The sequence below is a fragment of the Biomphalaria glabrata genome, chromosome 12 (genome assembly GCF_947242115.1).
Source record: "Biomphalaria glabrata chromosome 12, xgBioGlab47.1, whole genome shotgun sequence".
NCBI lineage: Eukaryota > Metazoa > Mollusca > Gastropoda > Planorbidae > Biomphalaria > Biomphalaria glabrata.
This window is the reverse complement of record NC_074722.1, coordinates 36,635,880-36,660,538: the sequence shown is the minus strand read 5'-3', so window position 1 is coordinate 36,660,538 and position 24,659 is coordinate 36,635,880. Positions and strand designations below refer to the sequence as shown.

General features: G+C 34.6%; 1 protein-coding gene across 6 annotated transcripts; it reads left to right on the top strand.

Moving 5' to 3' along the window:
- Nucleotides 1–28: 28 nt before the first annotated feature.
- Nucleotides 29–20,381, top strand: LOC106050998 (uncharacterized). Of its 6 annotated transcripts, none has more exons than XM_056005797.1 (12): nucleotides 29–126; nucleotides 5,303–5,706; nucleotides 6,308–6,508; nucleotides 7,125–7,300; nucleotides 7,759–7,815; nucleotides 11,063–11,184; nucleotides 11,444–11,580; nucleotides 12,186–12,347; nucleotides 15,019–15,068; nucleotides 16,442–16,536; nucleotides 16,624–16,712; nucleotides 18,082–20,381. In XM_056005797.1, exons 2-12 carry the CDS (start codon nucleotides 5,335–5,337, stop codon nucleotides 18,160–18,162), a joined length of 1,542 nt encoding a protein of 513 aa, XP_055861772.1. In that variant the 5' UTR covers nucleotides 29–126; nucleotides 5,303–5,334; the 3' UTR covers nucleotides 18,163–20,381. The 6 variants fall into 6 exon arrangements, with proteins under 6 accessions (XP_055861772.1, XP_055861773.1, XP_055861770.1 ...); XM_056005798.1 differs by lacking the exon at nucleotides 29–126 and adding an exon at nucleotides 243–377; XM_056005795.1 differs by lacking the exon at nucleotides 29–126 and adding an exon at nucleotides 243–382.
- Nucleotides 20,382–24,659: the final 4,278 nt, after the last annotated feature.

The following is a 24,659-nucleotide window of genomic DNA, read 5'->3' as shown; positions in this document are numbered from 1 at the left end:
TCAGCTAGTGTCACCGTTTCCATACACGCCTACACAGCCGCACAACTTCCGGATGTTTACACTTCTAATCTTGATCATAATGAGTTCGAATTATTGATATACATTTACACAAACCTAAAAGACGCAGTAATATTTTAATTTTTAATAATAAAGAAGTTTTATCAGTGCTGCTTACATAAATATTCTTGTGACTTGCTACTTTTAGATGGTTTCTAAATATATCTAGGAAATTACAAATTGTTTATATTTACTTATTTTAATTTTGGTACACAAAATAGTGGTACAAAACTTATCAATGTACCCGTACATCAATGAAAAACACAAGAAACGGTGACAAGTAGGCCTAGATTCCTATACCCCATGATCAAGCTTTCTGAGTTTGGTTTGTTTTAAGCTAAGCCGAATATATATAGGTATATATATTAATATAGATTAGATGTTTAGATCTATTCTAACATACACAAAAAGTGCTTCGCGGAAACCTTTCCTCATCATATTATTTCTCTTATCATCTCTAGTGACTCTTTTCGAGGTGAAGTCTCATTTAGAATACAGATAACAACAAATTCATTCATTCATGTTTTAATTTTTGTTTAGCAGCGTCGTAACTAAATTAGATAAGACTCTAGACTTAGAATAATCTACACTCTAAATATATAGACTACTATAGTAATATTTCATAAATCATAAGACATGATAAGATAAGAGCTTGAGTTGATGTTGACCCTATAATATATGAACATTCATCATTCATAATTTCTTAATTTGGTAATAAGAAATAGAATGATCTATTTGAATTTCTCATTGAGTCATTACAATTACAGAATCTGAGAATGAGTCATTGAGACATTGCTCATTCTTCTGATTCTGTCTGTGACACTCACAGTGACAGCAGTCTGTCATTTTATCTTATTTTCTTATTTAATTTAGATCTAGAGCTACTTATTAAAAAGAAAAAGTAGCTTACAGACTTACACTTACATAAAAAAAAACATTGCTCTTACTGAGGTCTTACTCTTAGAAGTTTGATCTTGAGACTTGAGAAGTTGAGTCTCTTTACTTTTAGTCTTAGTTTAGTAGACTACCATTATTTGATATAGATTATTATATTATAATAAATTATATATATATTATTTATATTATATATAGGCCCTAAAAAGCATTTTATCTTATTTTCTTATTTAATTTAGATCTAGAGCTACTTATTAAAAAGAAAAAGTAGCTTACACTTACATAAAAAAAAAACATTGCTCTTACTCTTAGAAGTTTGATCTTGAAACTTGAGAAGTTGAGTCTCTTTACTTTTAGTCTTAGTTTAGTAGACTACCATTATTTGATATAGATTATTATATTATAATAAATTATATATATATTATTTATATTATATATAGGCCCTAAAAAGCATTTTATCTTATTTTCTTATTTAATTTAGATCTAGAGCTACTTATTAAAAAGAAAAAGTAGCTTACACTTACATAAAAAAAAACATTGCTCTTACTCTTAGAAGTTTGATCTTGAGACTTGAGAAGTTGAGTCTCTTTACTTTTAGTCTTAGTTTAGTAGACTACCATTATTTGATATAGATCAGTGGTCTTCAACCTTTTTTGGCCTACCGCCCCCTTTTCTAATTTTTTCTTTAAAAAAATTCGCCAGCGCCCCCCTCTAAGAAAAACAGTTATAAAGAAGCGTGAGAAGGCAAATTTGAACAAAATATCATCTATCTATTAATTGTTATGCTGTCAATAACGCTTATCCCGCTTGGGAGACGACCGTATGCCAAAGGCGATTTTTGTGAACTCCTTGGCCTATGACTGACGAGCTTTGAGGAGGACTGAGTTACAGAGGTGCCCCCCTCCCCGGTGAACGCTATAAAGATTTATTCATTTCGCTCTCACTGGCATATAGGAAAGTACCTGGCAGCATTCTCTGGCAGCAGATAGCCTCTGAGAGAAACAGTTCGAGAGCTCTTACAAAAACTGCGGGACTAACATTTGATACTCAAAGAAAAGCCATTATTGAAGTTATGCGCAAAAGACGGAAAGAAAACTTAAATAGAACACCAGCATACAAAGGCTTTGTCTGCATAAAATTCAGGGAAAATATGTAGGTCGCAGTTGGGTTTGCGTAGTTATTTGAAACTCTGGACAAAGCCGTAATCTTCGGAATTAAAGGCAAAAAAAAAAAAAGCCAATATTATCATTATGCAAAAACTTATGTCAAATAATTTGCAGTGATTACACACAAAAATTAATTGTAAAGACTTTCTTTCAAATCCTAAGAATAGTCTCCGTTTAAATTTTTGACTATTAGGGCCTACTGTTTTTAAGTTTAATTGTAAATATAGTTATTTTTTTAGTATAAATATTATTATTGCTGAATTCACTAGAAAATGAAATTAAGCTAACCTTGTGCTTCCTGCAGTCTGACAATATTAGAAATTACAAGCTTTAAGTTAGCCAAGGCAAGGCGATGGTCTTCTCTAGTCGCTACATCCTGTCTATTTCTTTGCTTATTCATTAACTTTGTTACGTACTAAATCTAAGTTAACCATGTAGGTTTACTGAAAAGCTAAAACATAATTCCTATTTCGACCACAGTTTTGGAATTTTACTGAAACATTTAAATGCATCCACATCTCTGTTGTGCCTCCGGGACGTAGCTAGGAATTTCCATTGTTTGGAGGGCCAGGGGGCTTGACATCTTTGGGGGCAGCTGCATTTTGCGTAATATTTAATTTAATTAATTAAAAAACGCTAATTTTCCCCCCTCCCTTAAATGGGGGCCCGGTGGATTTTCAAATTTCCCCCCCCCCCACCCTAGCTACGCCACTGTGTGCCTCCTATGTTTACATTCTTTTTACTGAAGACATAGTTTTGTAAATCTATTTTTTCATGCAACTCAATTTGAACGTCAGTAACAGATGTTTAATAATTGTCATTTATATATATATACTTTTAATTTTAGAAGCGAATCTTAATTTCTTCATAGAGCATTGTTATGGGAATTGCATAGATATCGGTGTCCTTGGGCAGTAATTCAATTGTTAACAAACAAATTATGTGAGATTGTAAAACTCTTTAAAATAGATTTAATATCTCGATAAAAGAAGAAAATGATATTATCAATAAAAGTCAATTTCTTTCCTAGCAGTCAGAGGTTGGTTTGATTCAATTGTGCTAGATGCCTACCATGTAAAACAATTTTTTTAGCCTGCTTTAAGTCATTGCCAAACGTTGAATCTTCCCGTTTCTAAAAAAAATAATTATTTTAAGAGCTTAAAAAAACGAGCCATAACAATTAACAAACCCCTTTCCAAATTCCAGCGAACTTCAGTTTACAACAAGTCTAACACCTTTTTCATCATTTGTTTCACAAAACTGTTGAAAGATGCGCTTATTTTCGGCATAGGTTTGTATTTTATTTAAAGTTTTATAATTAGATTGATATAGAAATGAAATTGCGGTCTAAACTTTTCTTGTGTATCATAACTCACAATGTGAATAGTAAATAGATTTGTTCTTTATTCTATATTACCTATAAAGTCATTGTAGCGTCCAACCACTGATGGTTTCCTATATGTCCTCAGAAGCTACACAACTAGATAATTTTGAAATAATATTTCATCTCTAACAGAAAAAAAAAGTATTTTTGTGTTACATATGTTTTAAAATAAATTTAGTTTTAATCATTTTTTCAACAATATTATAAGAATTTTCAAAAAGCTATGCATTTTTCTAAGAGGCCACTAAAGCATATCCTGTTTTGCCGTTTTTTGTTTTTAATATTGTTTTAATTGAAGATTTTTATAATTGTTCGTGAATATTCTTAATTTATATCTGGATATCGCTATATATTCGTGAAGCCGACTTGGTTTCATAACCTCATCTGAAAATGCGATCAAAGTAGAACTTACTTTTTTTCTAGTGGAATGTCACTAAATCTCAAGGAAATATTACATGACATACCAGTGAGATTTCGTAACAACATTTTATCAACGTTTTTTGTTTTTAAAAAGTTAAAATATTCTATTAAATGTTACCAGTATTGGTTTTTTTTTTTTGCAATTAACATTTACATATCAATATATTGACATATGTAGATAAAATAAACTATAATCTAAAAGGCATATTACCTAGTTTGTTTATCAAATCTTCAACATTTATACGCGCCAGATCCAAGGACATTAATACTCTCCGATCACAGCAAAAGAGTAAGAATTTAAAAATAGAAAATGGGATTCCCGAACTCCTTTTCTAACGCTGTTTCTGTTCTTAAATTAGAAGCAAGTTATTTATAATTTGTCTATATTTAGTTTCCCAGCTTAAATGTTGAAGAATTTTTAAATTTGTTTTGTTTCAGAGCACCTTAAATTTCTTCTTTCCGCCTTTATGTCCAGCGCCCCCTTACCGCCCCATTTTGTGCTCAGCGCCCCCCTACTGCCCCTTTGGCTCTCAGCGCCCCCCAAAATCTCGAAAACGCCCCCTAGGGGGCGATATCGCCCCCGTTGAAGACCACTGATATAGATTATTATATTATAATAAATTATATATATATTATTTATATTATATATAGGCCTTAAAAAGCATTTTATCTTATTTTCTTATTTAATTTAGATCTAGAGCTACTTATTAAAAAGAAAAAGTAGCTTACACTTACATAAAAAAAAACATTGCTCTTACTCTTAGAAGTTTGATCTTGAGACTTGAGAAGTTGAGTCTCTTTACTTTTAGTCTTAGTTTAGTAGACTACCATTATTTGATATAGATTATTATATTATAATAAATTATATATATATTATTTATATTATATATAGGCCCTAAAAGGGCCTATTATAATAAAATTATACTTTATATAGTTATAGTAGGCATATACTTAATACTAGACTAAAGTGGATCGTGCCAGAATCTAGATCTATATTAGATTCTAGTAACTGTTCACATAAGTCAAAATTGTGAAATATTGCACTGTATAAGAATATCTAGATCTAGATAAGTGTTGATGGTTATTTCAACATTTAAAAAAATAATAAAAGAATGCCTTTATCATTGATGTGTCTTTCTGAGGTTCTGTGTCTGTTTTTTATAGGGTCCCAAACAGATAATGCATATTCTAATAATGGCCTAACAAAGTTGAATAGCATTTTAGTCTTTTTTGCATAGGACTTAATTTTTTTTTTAAAGGAATTTATGCATTTATAAGGTATGATTTTGATTATTTTTGGCTTATTTACTTAGACTTTAGTCTTAATCAGCTTTCAAGTCTCTTTTTAATCACAGATATTTTATTCCTAACTTATCTTTAGCCATTGAGAGAAGATAAACGGCTGTTTATGAAATGGCAGATGGACCATCCCCAGCTAAGAAAGTAAAAGATGACAGTACCTCTTTACCACATTGTCCTTATGGCGCCAAATGTTATCGTAAAAATCCTAAGCACTTTGAAGAATTCCAACATCCCAAACTAGTTGATGTTACAGCAGACTCTTCAGTGGATGGGATTTCTTTAGCAAAAAGCATACCAGATACACCTGCACCACCTGTTCTTGATTCTTCATTACCCCCTTGTAAATATGGCGGCAACTGCTATAGAAAAAACTTGCTCCACTTTGCTGAATTCTCTCATCCAGTATCTGGGCCCACAACAAACAAAACTGGCAGTGACAAAAGTGGCAGTGACACTGATATTCTAGATTCTGATGAAGACAAGGCTAGTACATGTATATAACTTTTTCTCTTCATATGCTATTTATTTAACACATTAATGACACTCAGTCCTAATGTTTTATACATAAATCATCACCCGGGCATGCTACCCTGCCTCATAGTGGCGCCTGGGTGGAAACGATCGTAGGAGGAAACGATAATCAAAAGGGTAGCAAAACAAGACTCCTGTGGGGGTGCCTAAGGGGGTGCGAGAGCATCCTCATTGCACTGTGCGGAGTTGTAAAAAAGCTCCCACAACCTTGTCACAATCCGGGCGCTGTTCCTCAAGGGGCTGTTACATAATAAATGGCGTGTCCCGCACGGTTAACCTGGTATAAAAAAGAAAATAGGCGGGGGTCTTAGTAGATGTATACGCGGCCTCTTGCCGCGAGTCTGACCCACCCGCCAGACAAAACAGTGTACACTGTTTTCATATAGGCCGGTGAGAGGGAGCTCTTGTTCACTTTTGCTGACCTAGAGTTCCAAGAGCTGAAGTCTCAACTCTACCTGACAGTTTAAGAAGAAGATACATAAATCATTTTAAATGCCAACCACTGTACACTAACATCTGTATTCACTTTTATTTCTCTTGTACTCTCATGCAGATGAAAAAAGACACCAAGAAAGACAATCTCCTAAGTTCAGGCATGTCCCTAATAAAAAAATTCTCTCAGATGTCAGAAACTGAGCGCAAAGAACTTATCCAGAGAGCTATAGAAGAGAAAATTCGATTACAGCAAGAGCTCGAAGATGCTAAGAAAATTGTTGCAGAGAAGGATAAAGAACTTAGCCAACTCCAAAAACAGGTAGACTCTATTATACTAGAACTGATTAATATTTTATACAACTTCAGACAACATTGAACTAGTCGTGTTGTTATGTTTTTTCTCCACTCAACATATTTGTGATGACTCGAAAATTGTCATAGGTACAGATTTAATTTACTAACTTAAATTGGGGAAAGTTAAAATTGATATGCTAAATGTAAATTGCCGGGCCCTTGTCATGGGAGGGCCCAATTTGGAGCAATCGGTCAAGTCTGCTAAGGCCAGCCCTGTTCATGATATTCAATTGAAGATAACTTCTTTCGGTGCACATTTATTGATAAGGTGTAATAAATGTATGGTTATTTCCAAGATGAAAAGCTTTCACTTATAACAAATATTGTTCTGTATATTTTAGAGTTACATATTTTCTTTTGACACTTGATTGTTCATATGAATTTGAAATTGTACCTCTGGTCATTGAGCATTTTTTCACATAGCCATTAAGTTCCTTTTATTTTATGTTTGTTTTTAAGGTGTAAAGAAAAATTGAAGATTTAGAAGAAATAAAATCCATTTATACCCAAAAATAAGGGAGAGTTGGTCCATTTATATATTTTAATATGATAACACTTTTTTAAAACTATTTCCCTTAAAGCTAAATAATGGATTACTTATGTTGGAAGGGGAAAAAGAAGCACTGGCCAAAGATACAACAACTTACTTCCCCCTGTATCCAGAGAGAGCGTATAAAGAAGGATCAGCCAGCCAGATCCATTTCCGTTTAGCTGAATCCCAGTTCTACCGTCTGCTTACTGGAGATGCGTCTGCAACGTAAGTAATAAAAACCTTATCATATATGGTCCTTTTTTTTTTGTCTACCAAGTAAAGTAAATGAATAGAGGCACTTATGGGAAATAGGTTTGGGTTAGGAAAGCATAGTAAACCGTCTGTAACCAGTGACGTTGCTAGGAATTTGCCATCATTTGGGGGCCTGGGGGGCTTGACCTCTAAGGGAGCCCCTGCATTTTGCATAATATTTAATGTAATAGAAAATTTCGAACACTCATTTGCGGCCACCCTCAAGTGGGGGCCCAGGGGGATTTTCAAATTCTCCCCCACCATAGCTACGCCACTGGTCTGTACACAGAAACACTCTTCATTATATATAAAATACTTAAAAAACATCCTTTTTGTAGTTGATTTTCAAGAATTAAAATACCGGTATCATTCATAGAGATAGTAATGTAATATGTTTGACTCAGCATTTTGTTCTTTAATAACTTTTCTAGGATACGTGTTTTGAAAGTTGACTATGTCGTGTCTCCTAAAGTTGTTAAAAATTTTAGGTAAGTTGATCCTTATTTCTCATGCTTTATTAGACTTTAGCATATCCCAGTCAACCACTAGTGCTGGAAGATTGAGCTAATCAAATATTTTGTATTTGTGAGGCACAATATTTAAGGCATTCTCAAATATTACCTTTGTAGAGCTTGTTGCAGGGGGTGCTGTGGCTGAGCGGTAAAGCGCTTGTCTTCCGAACCAGGGTTCGAATCCTACTGAAGACAGGGCTTCTTAATTTCAGGATCCTCGGGCGCCTCTGAGTCCACCCAGCTCTAATGAGTACCTGACATTGGTTGGGGAAAAGTAAAGGCGGTTGGTCATTGTGCTGGCCACGAGACCCTGTTAACCATGCTCCACAAAAACAGATGACCTTTTCATCATCTGCTTTATAGACCAAAAGGTCAGAAATGGGAACTAGAGCTTGTTGCAAGATCAAATCCAAATTTGCTAGTTTGTTGGTTGTTGTTTTTTTGTCTTTAACAACAAAAAGTAGTGACTGAAATTTTTATTGTCTTTTAGTTTTATTTATTTATTTATTATAATTTAGAAAATTAATTTCACTTTGCCATTTGTATTGTTGACTGCTGGTGGTCCCAATGCATCTTTAGGAACTTAAACATAAATATTGTGGCTCAGAGTGGCATAAATTGCTTGGTTACCTAACAAAAGTGCTCGAGTTTGAATCTAGGTGTTGACCAGGAATTTTTAATTAAAATTTGATTTGAACAGGGTTGTTTTTGCTGAGCCCTTAAATTTATCTCAGAAACCATCTCCCAGATACCCCTCCCTCCAAGTTATCCACAAAATAATTTGAACCAAAGTACAACCGGTATGCTGTAACATGAAAGTTGTAATATGAATGTCTTTTAGTTGTAAATGGCGGTCTGGCTTTGACAGATCACTCAGGAGATGTTTGTCTTTTACGGGTGTATTTCTTGCAAGCTTGATGTAACAGACAAACATTATCACAATTAAAGAATGAATTTCAGACTGTAGAATAACTTGAATGAAGTTTAATACCTTAAGTCCACAGTCAAGTCTCTGTCAGTAATCGATGTTGTCACATTAAAGTCCTAATACCAACTGTCAGGTTCTTGTATTCTTGTATTTATCAAATTATTATTATATATTTCCAATGCAAATATTTATTAATATTAATATTATTTCAATTTGTATTATTGTTATTATTTTCTGAACTTATAATATTTTGGCTCAAGTTCAGCCTGACAAGCACATCATACACATATAGTTGTAGATAAACTAATAAACTAAGTGTATGATGTAAATAACAATAAAATTTATTCTTGTGATATATTTACAAATGACTGATTCATGATGACTGATAATAATAGTATGAAATATCAATATGTAATAATATGTAATCTACAATGATCCAGTTAGTCTTCTTAGATACAGAACATTCATATAATTATGAAACACATAGTATATTACCTTAACTATAATAAGTAGTTCAATGGATCAGCTAGTCCTTCAATCTCAAAAACAACAACTGGTAATATATGTAGATCTAGCCTCTAGATCAGGTACTGTCCACTGACGACAATTCCAAAAAGTAGAAGTTCATAGTTGACACTACACCATCAGGTCTGACCACTGCAACCCGCAGTCTGGAATCTTGAACCTCAGACTCATGTACAAATCCACGTGCACACCAGACGACCAACTGAGAGAAAGACCTCAGTCCTGTAGACTGTAGACCTAAAGTTGTACTCTCAATATAGAACTGAGACTGAATAAACAAGTCTTGACACTGAGACTTGACACAGAGTCTAACATATAGACTTGACACTAATACTTGAAATAGAGTCTTCAACTGAGACTACGACTAAAACTTAGTCTTGACGCTAAAACCCTATAGAAGATAAAAGAAAGGATTCTTCTAATCATCTATATCTAGTCTAATTATAGACTTACAAATACGAACGAATTCAAATAGAAAAACTATACAATGAAAAATAAAACTCACCCTAAACAGGGGTCAAGATAATCCAACAAGAAAATGTCCAAGGCAAATGCTAAGGCTATCCAATAACAAAAACCAAGGAGAAATTCCAGAGCTCTCAAAACACGTCTATCTGTACCAACGTACAAAACAATGGAGAGACTGTACTAGACGATAAATGACGCAAATCACACACACACTAAATTTACGTCACTAGAAGTTGTGACAAGCAACAAAAGCTCAGTCCTCTAGTCTACACAGAAAATATTAATAATGTAATGACGTCATCAATATAGTGATCAACGCCGCACTATCAATTAGAGAAATAATTCTACTATACAGTTACATAGATAACTGCGACACCAACTAACTAACATAGATGTAAACAAGCCAAATCTCACTATCTGTGATGTCACTAAATGTCATGTTCTAAGTCTGTCAACTATGGTGGATAGCTTTGCTAAGTACCTAAGACAGTAGATAATGAATATGAGAAAGAAAAAAAAACAATAGAAGAAAATAAGACTCTTTACTTTTTTGTGGTTGTTCATGAATCAATAATGAAAATGTGGATCACTGCAGATAGTTTAAAATCATTCTAGTTACCGTTATACTGACTGTGCGTCTTCTACCTCAGTTCTGTGCTTAAGTATCTGGCTTTGGAGAATTATTCATGTCATGTCTGCGCTCTAGGCAATTTTAGGTTTTATCAGCTACTGTAGGTGCCCTCCAGAAACTCTCTAAAGATAAGCTCACGCATTTGTTGAATGTCACTTGCGTAGATTAGAGCACCTGGCAGCAAATGGCTTCCGAAAAGAGATAAATGGAGTGCTCTTACAAAGACCATCAAACACATTTAATGCATTTGACTAAGATACTCTGGTCTAAGCTCCTACACTAGGTTTGTTGAAGAAAAGGTCAGAAAGTGACTAGAGAACTTACATTTTAAACTTTTAAAAACTTGGTCTGTGTTGATATGACTAAATGTATGGGTCATAGCTAGGCCTAAGATACAATTAGAGATACTTCCCTGATTTTCGGACAAGGCTTTAGTATTATTATTATATACATTTTCAAGCCATGATAATACGTTTATAGAATCAGTCTGTAAAGTGGCTTTGCATGTAACATGCTCAAAAATGGCTGTAAGAGTGTTTTGTAGTATCTGCACACAAGCCATTTCTCTATTTACTTTCTGAATCAGATCCTATGTACATTTTGAAAGGCACCAATTCTAAAATTTGAGGTTGACAAATTAAAAAAGAAACAAGATTGACTTGATGTTTCAGGCAATGTCAGGAAAAGCTAAAGAAAACCAGAGGAGAATCATTCTCATATCCTATCCTTGGGTTTCATGGTACTGATCAGAAGAACATAAGACCAATATGCGAGAATGGTTTCAAAGCACCAGGTCAGTCCGTCTTTGTAGTTTTTATTCTCTATATTAATAAGTTACAGAGTTGTATACCTTTGAAGGTGTAATAAACATCCTTTTCCTAAGTTGCTGCAAATTATTAATCTAATGGTCAATTTAAAAAAAACAGCAATCATTAAAAACCAAATGTTCTTTTTGAAAAAAGTTTCAAATAGATCAAATATTTAAACTAATGACTGCAAATTTCCTTGAATCAGCCTATGTCCAAATTTTGTTTTTTCTTTACTTCTTGTAGGAGACAAAGGATTCAAACACAAGACAGACTCTGGCTGGTATGGTGCTGGGGTCTACTTCAGTGAGTTCACAAAATATTCCATGGCCTACATATCAGGCTGTACAGAAATCATGCTCTGTCAAATTTTGCCAGGAAAGGTACATTCACAATCTTGATCTACAGCTTAGCTTGATTTTGTTTTAGTTATTTCATGTTACAAAATACCCAGAATTTATATATAAAATTTTGTTGTAAAACTGGTAAGTCTAAGTTTTACTTTAATTATATGAAGGAAGATAATATAAAGAATTATTTTTAAACCTTCAAACTAGAAAAAAAAAAGTCTAACTTTTGAAAATATTCTATGCATGAAAAATTTAGATTAGATTATTTAGTTGTTTAATTAGAAGCTAAGCTTCAATCAGTGAAAAATAGATTATTTAGTTGTTTAATTTAAAGCTAAGCTTCAATCAGTGAAAAATAGATTTATTTAATTAATTTAAAGCTAAACTTCAATCTGTGAAAAATAGATTATGTAGTTGTTTAATTAGAAGCTAAGCTTCAATCAGAGAAAAAGGCAATATTTAGTAATTAGCAATAATGAAAACAATGGACAAATGTGTAACAATTAAGAAAAAATTATATAGGTCAATAAAATTAATACCAGTATGTATCATCATCAGTATTTGAATGACTGAATCACCAAATATTTGTTAACTGCCATTCGTTATAGCTACATCTATTTGTAATCTCTTTTTGTCAGGTGTATATGTGTTCAGGACTTATCACTGGCTCTTCACTAAAAGATGGCTATGATTCCCACATGTCACCTTGTAAAAAAGAAGTGGTCATTTTTGACACAGCAGCCATATTGCCTTGTTACATTATCTACTTTGAGCAAGCCATAGGAGAATTTTCATACACTGTTAGTATCACTTTATGTTGTAGCTGTTGTTTTTTTAATGAATTGCTTTAAATATAAATCAGAATGTGTGGTCTTTACTGATTCCTACTGAAATCTGTTGGGAAATTGAAATTCATTTTATGTTTGGTGGCTAAACAGTTACTTCTTGATAGCCCAATGGTTACAGAACTGGGAGTTTGTTGGATTACCAAAAACATCAGATTACCAGAGGTTAGATATACATAAAAAAATTTAACTCTATATGTTAAAAAGTTCTATACTTGCTTACAGAATGTAATAAAATATTCTTTTAGACTTTCAAGGGTATAAAATAAAAGAAAAATGAATTTGTCTTATACAAAACATGATTTCAGCTTCACATGCTGTAGAAAATTACAATTTAAGCTTACCTACATTCTAAAAATAAATGTACTACAGTATACATGAACTTCATGAATTTATGCAAGTTTATTTTAAAAATCTGTAGTAATCTTTTGTTTCTTAGTTTGCAAACATTCTGTCTGACTTTGTTGTAGTCTTTTGTTTCTTAGTTTGCAAACATTCTGTCTGACTTTGTAGTAGTCTTTTGTTTCATAGTTTGCAAACATTCTGTCTGACTTTGTAGTAGTCTTTTGTTTCTTAGTTTGCAAACATTCTGTCTGACTTTGTAGTAATCTTTTGTTTCTTAGTTTGCAAACATTCTGTCTGACTTTGTAGTAATCTTTTGTTTCTTAGTTTGCAAACATTCTGTCTGACTTTGTAGTAGTCTTTTGTTTCTTAGTTTGCAAACATTCTGTCTGACTTTGTAGTAGTCTTTTGTTTCTTAGTTTGCAAACATTCTGTCTGACTTTGTAGTAGTCTTTTGTTTCTTAGTTTGCAAACATTCTGTCTGACTTTGTGGTAGTCTTTTGTTTCTTAGTTTGCAAACATTCTGTCTGACTTTGTAGTAGTCTTTTGTTTCTTACTTTGCAAACATTCTGTCTGACTTTGTAGTAGTCTTTTGTTTCTTACTTTGCAAACATTCTGTCTGACTTTGTAGTAGTCTTTTGTTTCTTAGTTTGCAAACATTCTGTCTGACTTTGTAGTAGTCTTTTGTTTCTTAGTTTGCAAACATTCTGTCTGACTTTGTAGTAGTCTTTTGTTTCTTAGTTTGCAAACATTCTGTCTGACTTTGTAGTAGTCTTTTGTTTCTTACTTTGCAAACATTCTGTCTGACTTTGTAGTAGTCTTTTGTTTCTTAGTTTGCAAACATTCTGTCTGACTTTGTAGTAGTCTTTTGTTTCTTAGTTTGCAAACATTCTGTCTGACTTTGTAGTAGTCTTTTGTTTCTTAGTTTGCAAACATTCTGTCTGACTTTGTAGCCATCTTTTGTTTCTTAGTTTGCAAACATTCTGTCTGACTTTGTAGTAGTCTTTTGTTTCTTAGTTTGCAAACATTCTGTCTGACTTTGTAGTAGTCTTTTGTTTCTTAGTTTGCAAACATTCTGTCTGACTTTGTAGTAGTCTTTTGTTTCTTAGTTTGCAAACATTCTGTCTGACTTTGTAGTAGTCTTTTGTTTCTTAGTTTGCAAACATTCTGTCTGACTTTGTAGTAGTCTTTTGTTTCTTAGTTTGCAAACATTCTGTCTGACTTTGTAGTAGTCTTTTGTTTCATAGTTTGCAAACATTCTGTCTGACTTTGTAGTAGTCTTTTGTTTCTTAGTTTGCAAACATTCTGTCTGACTTTGTAGTAGTCTTTTGTTTCTTACTTTGCAAACATTCTGTCTGACTTTGTAGTAGTCTTTTGTTTCTTAGTTTGCAAACATTCTGTCTGACTTTGTAGTAGTCTTTTGTTTCTTAGTTTGCAAACATTCTGTCTGACTTTGTAGTAGTCTTTTGTTTCTTAGTTTGCAAACATTCTGTCTGACTTTGTAGTAGTCTTTTGTTTCTTACTTTGCAAACATTCTGTCTGACTTTGTAGTAGTCTTTTGTTTCTTACTTTGCAAACATTCTGTCTGACTTTGTAGTAGTCTTTTGTTTCTTAGTTTGCAAACATTCTGTCTGACTTTGTAGTAGTCTTTTGTTTCTTAGTTTGCAAACATTCTGTCTGACTTTGTAGTAGTCTTTTGTTTCTTAGTTTGCAAACATTCTGTCTGACTTTGTAGTAGTCTTTTGTTTCTTAGTTTGCAAACATTCTGTCGTGACATTTTTCTTGAATGTCTTTCAACATGTAAACATGTATTTGTAGCTGATTTATACGTCATCACAGAATCCGATTACTGAGTGTGTCAGATTAAAAAGGGTCAGATTACCAATAATCAGCTGTATATGAAACTTGTGTTATTTGTATTCTGTAACAAGCATACTTATATTATAATAAATTGGTATGTGTTTAAGCTCACTGCTTATCAAAGAGATATTACTCGAATAAATTAATCAATTAGTCCTTATAAGATGATGAGAGAAATGAGGCGTGTAGATTTAATGAAGTAATAAATCCATAATATATTGTATTGAATTTATACAATTGTTGTCAAACTGAATTTCCGTTTGATTGGACCAATAAAAATTATCTTATCTATAAACAATATCTGATATCATAGTCTTATCTACTTTTTTAAAAGTTTAAGTTGGCCACTTAGTCTCCCTATTTCTTCCTAAACATTTTCACAAACAATAATAAACTTTTTTCTTTCTTTTATGTCTCATTACAGGAAACCATTTTACAACTGTACAAGCAGGCAGCAGTTCAAAAGCCAAGCAAGTAATGACATCACTTTTTTACATTTCAATTCATACTCATTTGTAAAAACAGAAATGCTTCAAAGACCATCATTTAGGGATGTACTAATGTAATACTGACATAGCTCTAGACCGCACCAGAAGGAGAGAGACAGTGACCAAGAAAGATATGGAGAGTGAAAAAATATAGGCCTCAGCTTTGGAAGAAAAACATACTATGCGAAAAATGACCAGCTCCTCTACCACCGAAGCGAAAGCTACCTTAACCTGCGATATTTGTGGACGGGAGTGTCTCTCCAAAATAGGGCTCCACAGCCACATGAAAAAGTGTGCGAGATTAACCATAGTCAGTCTACGACTGAAGGGGGCCAACAATATAATACTTTATTTCCTACTAATGTACTTAGACTAAAGCCCCAAAAGTTCCATGAAATTATGAAATTTTCAAGAAAAAAAGTTATAGTGATCACTGCTTTTAATACATCTGTATGTATGGAATGTGTTGGTTAGCTGAAGATTGAGCTGTACAAATACTGATTCAATAATTGAGCTATTATTATGATCTAATCATTTTGTGCCACTGCAAGGAGTAATAGTATTAAAGAAAATAATTATTGTAAATCCATTAATAGTGTCGAGGTAGGGATAATGTGTTTAGTCCTCGGCTTTTGTGGCATGCAACAAGTCTTTTTTTTTTTATGTTTATAGCCCCAAAGACATCTATGAAGTCTGTTTTAACTCTTTTATCTCCGTAATTATTTACCACAATCTGGTGAAATCAATGTTGGTATCGTCAGTTTGGAGAGAAAGAGTTAATAACCCTGTCATCCAAGAACACTTAAGTACTTGTATTATTTCTAGAGTTGCCATGCATTTAGTTCAGTGGTAGAAAAATAAAAGAGTAAAGTTCCCCTTTCAGACCTTTTAGTTCAATGGTGGAGGCTGAGGTGGTTATTTTCTATGGATAAAACTTGATTACAATACTTCTTGTTTGCCAGTATTTGTTGTTCATTTAAGTTGTTTTTTTTTAATCATGTCATATGCCAAGGCCACAGTTACTTTTTCAAATTTATTTATTAGATTGTTATTACTGCATGAACTGTCTGCATTACATGTTTGTTTTGAGATGCAATTTATTTATTTTTTTTAAATTAGAAACCTATCCTTTTAGTTGTTCTTGTTATTCTTGTTCTCATGCTTGCCTATGTTTTAGATTGTTACATTCTTTTTGCTTGTTATTTTTTATAAAAATTAGAAACCTATCCTTTCAGTTGTTCTTGATATTCTTGTTCTCAATTTCCTCAAGTTTCTCAAGATTCCTAATCTATTTGTTTTTAGTCATTCTTTGTTAAGTCATGTTATTCAAAGCTTAAACATTTTTTTCTTTTTATCTAGAATTTTCAAAGGGACCTCTTTTACATTGTTTGGTAAAATGGCTGCCACGCAGGCCCCTTTATATACACTTCTTTCAAATCATGGTGGAAAGAAAGGTAACTCTTCAAACTTCAGTTAAACAATAGCGCGGAGCATTCCTTATTTTCTTATTTGTAGTTATTATTCATAATCATTCTATCTAGGTACTAAAGGCAAAGTTGACATCCTGATCACAACTGCAGATGACATCAATGGAACTTCAAAAGTTATTCTGGAGGCTAAAAAACAAAATGTAAGAACCATTGTCAACAAACTTTTGTGTAGAAAGTCATAAAACTATAAATTGAAAAGATCTCAAATTCAATTTAGTCACAAAGTAGATAGCATTTAAAAATGTGCCATATTAAGATATTTTTGGGATATGTTACTGGTGTTCAAAATGGGAAACCTTATTTTTTAATTCTAATTATATTTTGAAATTTTCCTTTTTTTTTTTCTACATCTTTCATATATATTCCAAGCTAGTGTATTGTTTGTTTGTTTTGTTTGTAAAATGTTTTACATGTTTCGGATGTTCCTTCAGAGTTGAAAATAGTTTACTTCCTAGTCCAAACCTCCCACAGGACGATGGGGGATGGGAGCGGGCAGGGTTTGAACCCGGGACCATCGATAAATCCAAACGTCAGTCTAGCGCGCAAACCACATGACCAAGCATGGTAGATCTCCGCATAAATGTTCTCTGAAGAGGCAAGCAATTTTTATTTCATATGAAAGCTATCTACAAACAAAAGTAAAATAATAAAAAGTAAAATAATGAATGAGCTTTCAAAATACGTTATTATCAGAATGTTATATTTGTTTGTATTACATGTTTTGGATGTTCCTTAAGAATTGAAGATTATTGCATTGTAGGCCAAACCTCCAGTAAGAAAATGGGGAATGGCTGGGGGCAGAGTCCAACCTGGGACCACGGAGATCACAGTCCAGAGTCCATACCAAATGACCAGGAAGCCATCCAGCCATGTTAATGTCTTATCTCTGTTTGGAAGCATGTGTTTGTTAACACCTACCTTTGGGGTGCATTGTATCTAGTGTAGTAGCCGTAGTAAGCTGTACAAGTACTTCCATCATCAATACAAGAAAAATCCTATTAATTGTATTTCTTTAGACGTGTTGTCAAAATTACCTTAAAATTTCTTTTTTTTTTTTTCAAACAACCAGTTTGCTGAGCTCTTTTAAGTTACATGTACTAGATGTTATGCTAAATGTTTAGAAATTTTAAGTTAGATTTATTTACTACTATTAGTGTTACTAAGTTTATTTCAAGGCTGTACACAAAGAATTCTTAATTCTATTTGAACTTTAGTTTAACAAGTTTTTAACAACTTGATCCTTGCCTTACTTTCTTAGTCATGTTCATTGTTTTGCTAGAGTCCATTTTGCTAATTCTTTTACAACCCCTATGCCTTTTTTAGTCCTTTAATGCAGTCTGGGAATGATTGTGAATAGTCTGGACTTTAGAATGTCATGGTGTTATTATTGTTTTTTCATTTTCTTTGAAAAGTTTAACTTTTTTTTTTTTATTTATTTTAAAGATTTCTTTCAGTTTCTATAGGAAGATTGTGATTTAATAAAAATCTATTAATTTCCCAACCCTACAGGTTCCTATACTCAAGGAAGAGTATCTATATCAATGTATCATACAGAAGAAACAACTTCCGTTGAATGATTACAAATTATGATTCCGAGCTACTTGCTATGATGGACAAGAAGCAGTTTTGATCTTTCCCCTTTTGTTGTGGTGAAAGCTGTGACATGCAGATCACTTCTGTTCATCATGATTTTAAAAAGGAGGAAACGTTTAGTTTGTACAGTTTTTATCTCTAGTTCCTGAATTAACATGAACAGCAACATTTATAATGAACAGCGGCTGTCCTCCTCTACACTCTTCATCTTTCCTTGATTGCAGCATCACATTGACTTTTGCACCAGTTTACCTCAAGAAATTAATGTTAACTCTTTCTCGCCTAATGCACGATACCAACGCTGAGTTGAACTCATTAAATTAAAATAATTATGGAGAGAAAGAGTTAAGGGATGGAAAGAAACTCTAATTCACTAGAGCGTTTCCCAAAAAAATAGGTGTTCCACGAACTACTTGAAGAGTCAGGGTGCTACATGAATTGACCTCTCTAAAAAAAAAATAAGCAAAGAGTTGGGAAATACGGCACAACAACATAGATAGAAAATATTATGATAAAAATGAATTGGAATTACAGTTGTTTTCCTACCTGTGGTTGAGAGGGTACTGAATTTTATACCAACTCTTTATGGCCAATCCATTTATCTAAGATGCAGGAATGGTCTCTAGAGAAGACATTTGTTGTATTGATTTTCTTCCCAGCTAGAAATAACATACTTTTTGTCTCACACAGTAGGTTATATACATGTCTCTATCACTGTAGTTTCATAATTTTAATTTTTGTGTTTTTGTTGTGTTTTTTTTATAATAGCAAATTAAGCTATAAATTAAGTTGCTTTGATTCAGATTTAGCTTTAACCCAACCGTGATGTGAATTTTAATGTATTTTATGCTTTTATTTTTAAATGTTGTCTTTTTTCTAATTTTATATGTTCTTTTTGGAAGAGTTCCTTAAAATTGGATGGTCAATGCAGATTTGATTTTCTTTCACATAAAGAGAGGTAATCTATTTATAAAATTCTCTTAGATTTATTTTGCTATAAATTTTTAAAAATCCAGTCTTAACTCTTTCTCTTTGTAATTATTTACCACATTCTGGTGGAATCAACGCTGGTATCATCAGTTAGGAGAGAAAGAGTTAAACCTGCTGTGTATGAGCGGGGTGCATTTAGAAGACTATAGAAAATGACTTCCCTTTTATTGTAAATTGCTCTCATTTTTCAAATTGCTTGCATACAATTGGTATAAATATTTCTAATGGGACAGATTTATTAATGTTGGTCTAGATTTGGTTTCATGGCATGACTGATCAAAACTAATTGATACAATATGTGTTGGCCTCCTTCATTCGCAACGACTGTGGTTCATCATGTAGAAGAAAGCTTAAGCATTGTTTACGGTCGGAACTATGTCGCCCACACAGAAGTTCCCCCCTCTCCACCCAGCTGATGTGACCAAAGGAACAGAATACAGTTTGGGATCAGTAGTGCCACAAATTTTGCCAGGCTGTAGAACAAAGTTCCATAATCTAAGGGTCACCAGCTCCTTTTTCCTCAGGGTTGTCTCCCAAAGCTTTTCCCATGTTTATTATAATCTTTGATTTTTATTTTTTTTTAAAGTTATGCTTAAGTTTTTCTTTGTTTTATTAAGGAATGTTAATTATTAATTAATTTATTTATTTTTAATCGTAAAATGTATGCATCATTCTGGTCGTAATCATGTCTTGACCTTCCGGTCACAAACTTGTCTCAACCATTCTGTCTTAACATGTCTTAATCATCCTGTTTATAAATATGTCTTAATCACCCTGTTTATAAATATGTCTTAATCACCCTGTTTATAAATATGTCTTAATCACCCTGTTTATAAACATGTTCTAACCATCTTGTCTTTCTAAAATCAATGCTGGTTGTACACTTACTTTTTGCTGAGTATGTCTTAATCTTCTGTGAATGAAAAAAATTATTGAGTGATGATGTGCTATCTACAGTTTTATGCTATCTTTACTATTGATACTGCCCTGAAGTAATCTAATTTGATCTATTACTTTTAAAATGTGTAAAAATAATTTTCATGATTACATGTTTACAATCACTTGATTCAATTTTTTTTTTACAATTATTTACATGACTGCATTTTAGCATCGTTATATTTTTTTAATGTGTTATTTAGAGTCATAGTGCATTAATAGATTGCTAAAATACCTTTTTAATTTGAACTATCAAATGTGTGATAAATACATTTTTATTTCCTGTATAATTTAATTTTGTGAATTTTTTTTTCTTTTGTTTGTGTTGTACCTTTTTTTGCACAATCTGTATAGAACTAAAATGCTTTTCCTTATCTGTAAAGTAGTTCAGTTCTCCTTTTTATAAAAGTACATTCCCTTTTCAGACCTTGCAATCTATTGGGCAGATGATGTAAAGGTCATCTGTTTCTGTGGCCCACAGTTAACGAGGGTGTCATATTATGGCCAGCACAATGACCAATTGCCTTTACTTTTCCCCAACTAATGTCAGGCACCCACCAATTAGAGCTGGGTGGATTCAGAGGCGCCCAAAGATACCAAAATAAAAAATCCCAGTCTTCAATAGGAAATCAAACCCAGGACCTTTTTGTTCAAAAGCCAAGCCCTTTACCACTCAGCCACCACGCCCTCTTCCTTATCTGTGAATATGCTGTAAAGTTGGGTTTTGGAAACTGAAAATTGGAACTTGCAAAATATGCCCTTTGTAGAGGGTCACCAGAAAATATGGACCTTGCCCTTCAAATTTGCAAACTTTATTGACAGCCCCCAAAGCACCTTGATAGAAGAAAAATATGTATGGATATAGAGCTAGTTATCTGACCCCTTCAATGCAGATGAAGAAATAATGGAGTATATGCATTTTTGTCAATACCAAAATTAAGCATAACAAATAAATAAATATTGCTACGTATCTCCCCTACTATCCAGGCTCTCCTCACACTTCACCACACGACACAACGAACTTAAAGAACCTCACAACTCAGGGCTCCAAAGTAACAGTAGCAATTTAATTTCAAATACATTACAAACACTGTACAGTTGGCAACAATATTACACAAACCGTCCAAAAACCTAAGCCTTGCTCCGCCTGACTTCACACACCGTGCTGGTTCTCGCCTCGTACTGGTCACATAGCGAGGTAACGTGAAGTCCAGTCTTTCTAACACACTCGCTCTTATATGGAGTCTCTACTGGCCTTCTAGAATGGGATGGAACGTTCTTGACCACTCAGAATGATCACAATCGTCATGACTTGCGTGCGTAATATTTACACACAGGTCGTTGCCGGACTGGCGTGTACTGTCACAGGTCACAGTTGACTGCTCGTCCTGCGCTGGACTGTGGCGATTTGAGTAGGCTAAAAACACACAGCACTACCCCCATCTGTGTCTTCACCAGGTTTACAACAATATAATAAATAAACTTCCATGTCTTGGTCCTAATCATGCATCCATACTTTGTTTTACACATAAAAACTGAAATGAATCAGATCTGTTGCATCTTTGATTGTTCTCATTCATGTTAATCTACTTGAAAGCAGTAACACAATAGGCTTGTAAAGTAAGCGAAATTCCTCCTTTCAGACCTTACGATCTATAGGGCAGATTATGTTTAAAGTTGTCTGTTTCTTTGGCCAACCGTTAACGAGCAGGGTGTCATGATAACTTTCCCCACCTTAAGTCTGGTACCCATCAGAGTTGGACTCCATGGCGCCTTAAAAACCACAGTCTTAACCGAGCCCAGGACATCAGGTTAGCAAGCAAGCATTTAACCACTCAGCCACCTTGCCCTTTTGGCTGACATTAGCAGGGGGAAACAGGCCCCCATCCTAGCAGAGCTTTTGATGCCTCTGCTGACAGTAAGAGTGCTATCCCTTTGTGTGTGATAGTGGTCTTGATGTTCATGTCCTGAATATATAATGGTGTCATCATATATCAGTTTGCTTTGACCACTCAAAACTTTGATTTAGTAGCCTTTTTTTTTTCATTTTATTTTGCCACTTCATTGACCTGGCGCTTTCATAGATGGTTCTATATTTCTAAGTCCCTATTCCTTTTGAAATCTTGGTTTCCAGAAGGTTAGTCGAAGCGCTATCATCCCAAAGACGTTCACCAGTATATAGATATATATATAGTTTAGGTTTAATAATTAAATTAAATGATTATACTGATGGTATACGAAACGCCTGTCATCACTGTCCAGAGTTTAGAAAATTCAGTGCTCACAAGCTGGCTAAAGAAAGTATCCAGTCTATCAGAGGTGACACTGAAGAAGTGGGAGACAGCAGAACTTGTGAATCAAAATTTTTGGCTATAACCGTGAGAAGTATGAGTATGCACTGTGCTATAATAGCTTGCTCAGGCGTGGACAGCCTCCACCACGGGGAAGTGCGGTCAGGCCTCTCATGCGCTCACAGACTCCACGGGCTTTTTGGTACTTGTCCCAGCACTCAAACCACTTTTCTATTTCTGTTTTTATTTTTAAATTATAGCCAGAGCATGATGAAGACTCGCAGCCTGTTCGGTGGGTGGTGTTTGCCCTCCCTGGTGGGCCAAGGAGCATGCAATAGTGTTGCCAGTCACACCTATGTGACTCGGTACCCACTGCATTATTACAGGGGTGCCATAGCGTTGCTTTATGTTGTGTGAGGCCATGATGACTGTCGATATTGGGGGGGGCCATGGTCCAGGGCTTTGCAAAGCCTGTAGTACAGGTTTTGAGTCAGTTACCACAACAATCTGTGTTGACCTCAAATGTCCCTCGCCAAGTTGAGAGTCAATGGCTTTTAAGGTTTCACAGACTGCCATGGCCTCCGCATCAAAACTGCAAACACTACCACATGGCTCATGGTCCACAGATTTTGACTAAGTCAAAGCCAAGAAACTCGATGTAGGCTCCATAGCCTGCTCTTCCAGAATCTTTGATGTCGACCCATCAGTAGGCCTATACGCAAAAAATGGCAATGGGATTGAAAGCATTAATGGTCTCCAGTGCTAGAAATTGAAGGTCGTTAGATGAACGACTCAGCTTGGCATATTAGGGTCTACTAGATTCAAGCGTAGGCCTATGTCTGGGGTCTTTGGGCGACACCAAAGGGGGGGGGGTGATGAAAACGTTGAATGTTTTGTCGGTTGGTGGAGAGGCCAGCTTTATCAGACAGTCTAGTGGCATGATGCATAAAAGACTGCATCTTAATTCGTCTTCTGCATCTCTATAAGGAAAAGAGAACCACGCTGGCAAAAGAAAAACGCCAGAGAAAAAAAGCAAGGCTCACGACACTAGCTCCAGCTGGAATAACATGCCCAGTGTGCAGCCGAACATTCCGGGCTCACATAGGTCTCACCAGCCACATGAGGAGGCATGAAACCCCAGTGCAAAGCCCTCAGCCCCCTGGATGACAAAGTGGTCATCATCGAACCACGATGGACGAATTATATATAAGTATATAATGTGATTTTACTATTGGTGTTATTGTACTATTCATTTGTTATAAATCTCGTGGTTCTATGTTGCCCCTGTTCTAGATCTATATAGATTATTATAGACCTAGATCTACATACATATATAAGGCTAGTCTTCGAGTCCGAAGATTAGTGAGGAATGCAGTATTTCCCGTGGCTGCACAGTCCCAGCTGCGACCTACATATTTTGCCACATTCAGGGCAAGCATATATCCATTTTCCGCAGGTGGTCGATTTAGATTTTCTTTTCGATGTCTGCGTTTGTCCTCGGCAGCAGATTTTCTTTTGGTTTCAAATGCGTATCCCGCGGACTTCGTGAGTGACCTCCAGCTGTCTCGTTCTGAGGCCGCATGGAACCAGCAGGTGCTCTCTTCTATGTCAGCCAAGGAAAGTTGACGCCTAAGCTGGTCTTTGAAGCGTTTCCGTGGGTCGCCTCTGTTACGTCGACCATCTTTTAGCTCACAAAAAAAGACTGCCTTTGGCATACGTTCGTCTCCCATACGGGATACGTGCCCTACCCAGCGCAACTGTCGGACCAAAAGAATATTAAGTCCCTCTACACTGTCCTTACCGGCGTTCGCAAGGACATCGCTGTTTGTAGTGCGGTCTTGCCGCCGTATGGATAATATATGTATGGATATAAAGCTAGTTATCTGAACCAATCTTTGGTGGAAGCACTCAAGAAGTCTTAGATGTTTCCTGTATAGTGTCCATGTCTCAGAGCCATGCAGAAGGGTTGAGAGAACCACCGCCTGGTAGACACTGATTTTAGTAGGCAGGCGGAGCGATCTGTTCCGCCAAACTCTCGCCTGAAGGCGTCCAAATGCGCTACTGACACTGGCCAGACGGTTCTCAACTTCCCTTGAAAGTGAGGCGTCATTTGACACTATACTACCAAGAGATGTGAAGTGGTGGTATAGCCATATACAACATATACTATCATATAGTATCTAATACTGGCGTTAACTTCACTGAACTACATAAATCTAGGATCTATCTATAGATTTTGGGGGTGGGGAGGGTAGAGTAAAATACTGCCGAAGACCA